This window comes from Anoplophora glabripennis, unplaced genomic scaffold (assembly GCF_000390285.2).
Source record: "Anoplophora glabripennis isolate ALB-LARVAE unplaced genomic scaffold, Agla_2.0 scaffold1032, whole genome shotgun sequence".
In the NCBI taxonomy this organism is placed as follows: Eukaryota; Metazoa; Arthropoda; class Insecta; order Coleoptera; family Cerambycidae; genus Anoplophora; species Anoplophora glabripennis.
In genome coordinates, this window is record NW_019417161.1 from 89,370 (window position 1) to 97,723 (window position 8,354).

Sequence of the window (8,354 nt, forward strand, 5' to 3'; positions counted from 1 at the left end):
TTCAAAAAAGTCAAATTCATTAAAAAATAATATTATTTGCTTGATAATTCAAAGGAATAAAAAAAATTCGAAAAATTTCTATTAAGGGTAGTTAGAAAACTATCCTTATTTATAACCGATTTTGATGAAACTTAAGATAGTTATGGTATGATTATTACCTACAATTTTCATTCCATTATCTTAGTCAGAAAGAAAGTTATTTTAAAAAANGACCATTTCGCGACTTTTTGTTTCGGCAAGCTGAATTTATCACTATAGATGCTAAATATTATGTACAATAACATATTAGTTTCCACAGTCATAAAAATGGAGGAAGATTGTTTACAGGGTGGTTAATTGTATAAGTTTTACGTAAATTCACGTTTTTCGCTTATAACTTTTTTCCGTTCATTTCCACGAGAAAACAGTAAAGTACTTTTTTCGTCTTCAAAAGACCTACAAAACTAGCCCTCGAGCGTCAAAAAATATTGATTGGATCAAAATTTATAAACAGAAGAAGTTTATTTATGACTTTTGAATTATTTTCGTTAAATCGGGCGGCTAGTAGCTATACTAGATCGCTCTGCATTTTGTGTATAAATAATAATTGTTTTACACAAAAAATAAAGCATTATTATGTATTAGTTTTCTAACAATCATGTTTGTTTTTTTTTCTAATTTATTCAAACATATAAATGTAGTAATAAATGCTGTACATGTTAAATCTGAAATATAGAGGAGTACCTCAAGGACATGTGAAATGTCCAGTTCTCTTTATTATATTTACGAACGATTTAGCAGATATAATAACAAAACCGAACAATTTTGCGACAAACTATGCTGATCATACAAATCTTTTGGTGTCATCCAAAAATAAAATAAATTAAACAATATTTAATTTTTTATTGGTTTATTGGTTTAATAAAATGTATTGTTGTTTAATTAAAATAACAGTTACAGAGAGAAATACCGAAAGAAATAAAACTGATGAATTCTATAAAATTGTCTGTTAATTCTGAAAATTAACTGACAAGAAAATATGATTCAGTAAAAAAACAAGTTAAACACAAAATAAAAAAAAGTTATGCGATGGCCGGGAATCGAACCCGGATCAACTGCTTGGAAGGCAACTATGCTGACCATTACACCACCATCGCACATAACAACCAATCTCTTTATAGGATAATCAATTGAATATTTCTATTGGAATACTTTCACGTTATATTTCTTACAGACAGTTTATAATATTTAAGTTAAAACTTTGTATATTATTATACATATATACTGGATTAACCGTGACTAAAAGCCAAGGCAAATGTCTCACCCTGTTGACGATTCGTGAACTGGAATTGTTTCTATCAGGATCATAAAATCAATGATATATTTGTCTTTATAGCTGCCTAAAAAATTAAATGGGTAAACACTCACAAGTTACGTTTTTCAACAATAACAAAAATTAAATCAAAAATTGGTAAACGTCCTTTTTGCGTTCTCTGTGTCCAATCCAGTAAATAACTTGCGCTGAATATATTAAAACTCATGTAATCGCAAAATACATTTATTAAATAAATAGCAGAAGCGCTAAACAAAAAATAATGACAAACTATTAGTTACTGTTGAAATTAATATCACTAAATGATGACGATGTAATTAATCTTGGAAGAATAGGTACCCTTGAAGAAATCAGATAATCGTTTACGGTCAATATTGACAAATGTTTTTAATACAAGTGAAAATATCTTACCAAGGTTAGTTTTCTACACCAAACTTTCATTAGACTTCGCAACACAACCTTTCAAGANGGTGTTACGAAAAAAGGGAAATAAAGTTTTTGTCAAATGGTTAGGTTACGATCACAAACATAATTCCTGGATTGATAAAAATAATGTATTGTAACATGCTATATTGTATAAGAATTGTAATAAACAAGAACAAATAAATGATAAAACTTTCTGTATTTGATTTTTAATTAAATCATCAACCTTACTACTAATGATAGATCCATATATAAATAATACTTCTAGTTCTGCACGAACGGTCATCAACCTCTACCGCGCAGACGTCAGCCGATGTGACGTAGCCGGCTGAAAGCTATGCCGATCCTGCTCCAGTCGCCATCTTGAATTGTGGAGCAGAATCGGCACAGCTATTCTACTAATATCAATCATCGATTGGATAACATTTTACAAATGTTTTGTTTATTATTGAATTCAATACAAATAATATTTTATGTTACTACCTAATATTAACTAAGCTTTGTAAAATGTTGCACAATGCATGCTTAAATATGACATACTGAATACTGGCGATGGTTTATATATGAATATTTTAATAGTTTTCCTTAAAACTACGTTCTAATCTCACAAATATAACTCCAAATTTGAAATAAGCAGCATGGTAGTAAATAATTACCAAAACAATATAACCTAGCCTTGTAAATATTTTTCTAACAAGGCAATTTTCTGTTTCTCAATTTCTATTTTTTCCTGTTCTATTTTCATTCTCTCAGTAGATTTTAGAAATGTCTGTGTAGCATTCAAACGTGTTTTTTTTGTAGATGGCTCACCAGGTAGTTCACTGGCACTTTCTACTTCTGTTGATGTGTTTCCTCCACTACCAGATATTATTGAATTATTGAAAGTATATACTTTCATTCCTAACCTAATATAATATAACGAATAACTAATAATAACTAATAATAAACTAACTAATACTAAACTAATAATACTTAACTAATAATAAACTAATAATAATAACTAATTTCCTTACCTAATATAGGTAACGCAACACTGCTTGTAGCTACTTATAAAAACGTACAGACTCCCATACTCTGTAGTTTTTCTGTAATTACTATCCATACAGTCTTTCTTTTTTTGCCATATTTAAAATCTTCCGTATGTTCTTCATACACTTTGATCAAAGCTAACGTTTCTACTTCTGACCAAATTTCAGATAATGATGATACTATGCTTCCTGGTAATGAATTTTCATCATTTTATATATTTCTTGAAGACTGTTGAAGTTGATCAAACCATTCCCTATCAATTTCTAAAGTTTCACCGATTTCATAATTTTCATTTTGCTTGGCAAGTTGATATCTTTCTCCTTCTATAAATTACATTTTATAAGTCAATATGTGTATTTTATAAATTATAAAATACTTACCAGATGTCTCAAATATATAGAAATATTCATAAATGTCCACAATGTTAACTATCGTGCTAGACATTATTGTTTAAACTAAGATCCACTGTTAATCCTTGCCGTCTCTTTGGTAAGATTCAAATAAATGACATCATAAATGACTTCATTCATAACCTCAAACGGTAGTTGGATCCTGATTGTATCAAAATGATCACAGAAATTTTACGATCCGCAGCGGAAGAGGGAAAACGAAACGCGATCTTTAAAACCGTATTCCAAATTATCAAAAAACAACATGATTGGAACTGACTTGTTTGATCCAATCATATATGTCAAAAAAAACACAGCTATATATACAGGGTGATTTACAACTTATCCAAAAAAATTTGGGAATAGATGCGGCATGAGAAATGGAGTAAATACTGTAACAAAAATTTTGTAAAATCCTTATAGTTTCTGAGAAAAAAATTATTGAAGTTATAGCACATTAAACCACTACATAGCTGGATAACTGTAGTCTCTAGCGTCATTCGCAATACGCGTGGAGAGCCATGTGACTCCTAATACTGAAATCCGTCGTTGCGTTATCTGTGGTATTTACATCAGTTTTTTTTCTCCTTCATGTGTCTACCTTGTCGTGGTGAAGGGGCTTGCGTGCATCAATGAGTCTGAGGGCCATGCCGACGGCAATTTGCCAGAAGGGTCTCTCATGTCGGAAGGGTCTCGGATGAGATGCCAGACTAACAGCACACAAACCAACACGCCACTACACTCACAACACCATACATCACGAAATATGCAACACTCAACACACACACACACACACACACATGTATACACACACCCTTACACGTTCGGGCACGGTCATTTCAACTCCCCCACCCTTCCGCTGCGAAATACCGAGGCTGGACCCCAGTAGAGAGGTAATCTGGAGAGGTAGCGGTGAAAGAAGCTAGGGATGGTGCACCTAGTGCCGCCTGACAGTATAGAGGCCGACCCTTGCCTAGCCGGCGTAGGGGGCTGCCTCATCATCAGGTGTATAATCCCGGAGCGTGTAGTAGTGCCAGGTGGCGCCTGGATAAGGGCCCTGCTGCACGCTCCGGGGGGCTTCACCAGCGGCTGCCAGACCCTTCTCTCTGGGAAAACGTTCAACCATGGCTGAACAGTGGAAGCGGGGACTTGGATTTCCGTGAGGTTTCATTGTACCGAGCAAAAGCATCACTACAGAGAAAACACCCCTTTCTAAAAAGTCCCATGGAGGACAAAAGGTAGGGGGGGCAAATCCTGCCTCACCTGGTTCACCCTCGAGAGAGGAGGAACTACTAAAGTCCTCTGAAGGTGAAACCGAGGGGTCACAGGAATGTGAAAAGGAATAAGGCTAGGGCAAAGAGAAGGAGGCCAGGAAAGGGTCGCAAGGGACATCAGACCCAGCGCGCCCATCCGAGGCCCAACACTCCATGTCGGCACCAGCGATAGTGGGCCAGGGACCAGTACCTCGAAAGAGGGATCCGAAGGAACCAGCAACCGAGGGCCGGCAAAACCTCGAGGCCCTCAGGCAAGGCGGAAGTGGAGGGAGGACAATAGGGAAGCCAAGAGGCGGTCCTTTGTTCTTCCCACTGCTCCAGCAGCGGTCAGGGAAGGAGGGCCGGGAGGTCCGAAAGGGCAGCCAGGCCCTTCGACCCAGACCAGCCAAAAAAGGTCGAGGGCGGATAAAACAACACCGCCAGAGAGAGAAAGGAAGAGGGTTAGAACCCTCCCATCGTCTTCCGGGGGGGCGCCGTCACATGTGTCTCCCTTGTTAAGAGGGAAAGCGGTGGCGGCGCCGCCACGGAGGGCTGATTGGGGAGTACCTAAAGAAAAGAGGGAAAACCAGGTGGTCATATTATCCAATCGTGAGGATGGTATGATCACCCCCCCCCCCCTGAGGGACAGAGACTGAGGGAAAATCTTGTTTCTGATATGTTTCGGACCATGGTGGGCCCCGAAGGGGGATCTCGAGGACCCGAACTCCGTTTCAGGAACTCGGGCCTGGTAGATCCAGGCTGGTTCCTGGTGACGGCTCAGGATGAGACCTCAAGGGACTGGCTCCTGGAAGGATGGGTACCTCTGGCCGAGGGAGACGTCGCTTACCGGGCAATCCGGGCAAGTGATGCATCATGGCCAGAGAAGGTTGGTTTCTGGCTAAGAAGCCCAGAGGTCAACCTCCCCCAAGTAAGGGCGATGTTGGAACTCCAAAATCGCTCCCTAGAGGTCGCAAGATGGAAGCATCTAGAGACGACAGAAGGACCTGGGGGGTGGCATCTGACCTTTATGGTTGGCCAGGACATATCCAGGCGCCTAGAGGAGGCCGGGTGGGTCCTCTACTTCGAGTTGGTAACTCTGGCGGTGCGCCGGATGCCGACTTGGAGCGGAGCGGTCCGCCAGGCACCCAAGGCGCCAGGGGAGCCCGGGCCGACCTGGGAAGGGAAGTAAGCCCCCCCACTGCACCATCAGGCCCCAAGATGGATACATTGCAGGTGAGGCAAATTAATCTTCAGCACAATCACTCAGCCACCGGGGAACTGGTGAAGCTACTGACAGGTAAGACTGGAGAATTAATTTTAATCCAGGAACCCTATGTTTACAGGAATCGAGTAGTGGGGCTAGGTAGTACCGACTACAATTGCATAGTCGAGAAGGAGGATGGAGCCGAGCCACCTCGGACCTGCATAATGGCGTCCAAGGAACTCCGGATGGTATCACTACCACAACTGGGGACCAGGGATGCCACTGCAGCCATCCTCGAATATAAGGTAAGTGGAATTAGGCGTAAGGTCATAGTTAGTAGCATATACCTCCCTTATGATACTGGTAGACTACCGCCTACTAAAGAGTTAGAAAATATGGTTAATTTTGATAAGAATAAAGGTCTGCCTGTAATGATTGGGTGTGATGCAAATGCTCACCACACGGTATGGGGCAGCGGGGATGTTAACTCCCGTGGGGAGGCGTTGCTGGAATATATAGCAACCACAGACCTGCAGGTCATGAATAGGGGAAAGGAGCCGAATTTGTGAACCGCATCCGGAAAGATGTGATTAACATTACGTTGGCTTCTCAAAGTATTATAGAAGGGATTTCTGGATGGAGGGTCACGGGCTGCATCTCGATGTCCGTTCACAGGATGATCGCTTTCGAGATGAAGTCGGATTCGGAAACAATAACTCTCCGACGAAATCCAAGGGCAACAAACTGGGAGGTATATCATGGTAACCTAGGGAGCTCCCTAGAAGCGAGCAACCGGGGTGAACGAATAACCTCCACAAGGCAGTTAGACAACGAAGTAGAAACCTTAAGCAGTTGCATCGTCTCGGCATATGAGGAGGCTTGCCCTCTCAGGGCGGCAGGTGGGCGCAAGGTCCGCTGGTGGAATAAGACCCTAGAGGGTCTCCGCCAGACGGCCAGGCGTTCTTCAACCGAGCTGTCAGGGAAGGGGAAGGGACCTCTTGGGACGATTACAAAACTGCAAGGCGAGAGTTTAAGAAGGAACTTAGGCGTAGCAAGAGATCTGGCTGGAAGGCATACTGCAGTGAGCTGGAGTCCCTGCCGGAGACAGCCAGATTAATGAAGATCTTAAGCTGCGACAAAAGGGAGAAATTAGAATCATTAAAGAGGGAAGATGGGACTTGGACCACTTCCAGCGAGGAGTGTTTAGAACTTCTGCTGGAAACTCACTTTTCAGGTGGAGGCCATGTCGTCGAGGGCACCAGGGCGGAGCCAATGCCACAAGCAGATTGGCTCCTGGCCGAGGAGCTCATTGGCGACGAGGCAGTAACCTGGGCAGTGAATGAGTTCGAACCCTACAAGGCAGCGGGGCCGGACGGAGTTTTCCCGTCGTTGTTGCAGAGGGGCCTGGACATTCTCTTGCCATGTACGGTGAGGGTGTTCCGAGCCAGTCTGGCGATGGGCTACGTCCCACAGGCTTAGAGGTCAGCCAAGGTGGTCTTCATCCCCAAGGCTGGGAAGGAAGACTACACTGCGGCGAAGTCCTTTAGGCATATCAGTCTCACATCCTTTCTGTTTAAAACGATGGAAAGGATTGTGGATAGGTATCTGATGGATGGGGCGTTGAGTAGATACCCAATCCACACGAACCAGCACGCATATAGGCGGGGCAGGTCCACGGAGACGGCCTTACATAGTGTCACACATAAAGTAGAGAAGGCCCTTCAGTACAAAGAGGTCGTATTGGCAATATTCTTTGATATAGAAGGTGCCTTCGACAAGGCAAAAACTGAGACCATATGCAACTCGCTCCAAGACCGGGGCACATCGCCTATCGTGGTCGAATGGGTGAGGTCCTGGGAGTGGGAGGGGGATGCCCTCAAGGCAGCTGCCTCTCCCCGCTTCTATGGTGCCTAGTAATGGACGGTCTCCTGGAACGCCTAACCTCGGAGGGATACAGTGATGCCCAGGCTTACGCCGATGATGGTGTGGTTCTAGTCCCGGGCCGGTTTTTGGACGTGGTATGCGACAGAATGCAGGGAGCCTGTAGGATCATAGAGAGGTGGTGTGAGGAGATGGGGCTCTCAGTCAACTCAAAGAAGACTGAGATGATCCTATTTACAAGAAGAAGGAAGATAGGTGATTTCAGGGCTCCAATCATGTATGGGAGGCCCCTGACTTTGGTCAGGGAAGTCAAATACTTGGGGGTAATCTTGGACAGCAAACTGTCGTGGGGGCCCCAGGTTGAGAGGATTACCCGAAAATCAGTGGCAACCCTCTGGCAGTTAAGGAAGGTAGTTGGCAAAAACTGGGGACTCAATCCAAGGGTGCTTCACTGGGTGTACACGGCGGTGGTCAGGCCGAGGCTACAGTATGGGGCCTTGGTCTGGTGGCCGTGTGTGGACCGGGTGACGGTAGCCAGGAAGTTGGTGAGAATCCAGAGACTTGCCTGCTTAGGTATTACAGGGGCAATGAGGACGACCCCAACTGCCGCGTTAGAGGTCCTTCTGGGGCTGCCGACCCTTCCTACATGGATTATGAGGGAGGCGATGGCGGCATACCTTAGGATAAGGGACGCCGGCGGTTGGAGAGCTAAAGGACGCACTGAGGGCCATGCTGCCGTGGCCCTCAGGGCGGAGAGGGACATCCCAATATCCGCCATGAGGGTTACGGAAGCAGAGGACCGGCTTAGGTTAGGAAGGAAGTATGTCACCACTTTCCCCTCGAGAGAGCAGTGGAAGCAGGAT

The 8,354-nt window shown here is 43.4% G+C and overlaps 1 protein-coding gene and 1 non-coding gene across 2 annotated transcripts; one reads left to right on the forward strand and one right to left on the reverse strand.

The window, feature by feature from the left end:
* Positions 1-1,064: 1,064 nt before the first annotated feature.
* Trnag-ucc lies at positions 1,065-1,136 on the reverse strand. Its single transcript has one exon. It is a non-coding gene; the product is annotated as a tRNA-Gly (tRNA).
* A 5,135-nt stretch (positions 1,137-6,271) lies between these two features.
* Positions 6,272-7,089, forward strand: LOC108912742. Its single transcript, XM_018718122.1, has 2 exons — positions 6,272-6,509; positions 6,560-7,089. Exons 1-2 carry the CDS (start codon positions 6,272-6,274, stop codon positions 7,087-7,089), a joined length of 768 nt encoding a protein of 255 aa, XP_018573638.1.
* The last annotated feature ends 1,265 nt before the right edge of the window (positions 7,090-8,354 follow it).

Bases quoted from the DNA above. Each gene is read 5' to 3' on its own strand.
- LOC108912742 (XM_018718122.1), top strand. From the start codon at position 6,272: ATGTCCGTTCACAGGATGATCGCTTTCGAGATGAAGTCGGATTCGGAA. The intron at 6,510-6,559 runs GTGGGCGCAAGG...GGTCTCCGCCAG, and splicing joins TTGCCCTCTCAGGGCGGCAG to ACGGCCAGGCGTTCTTCAAC.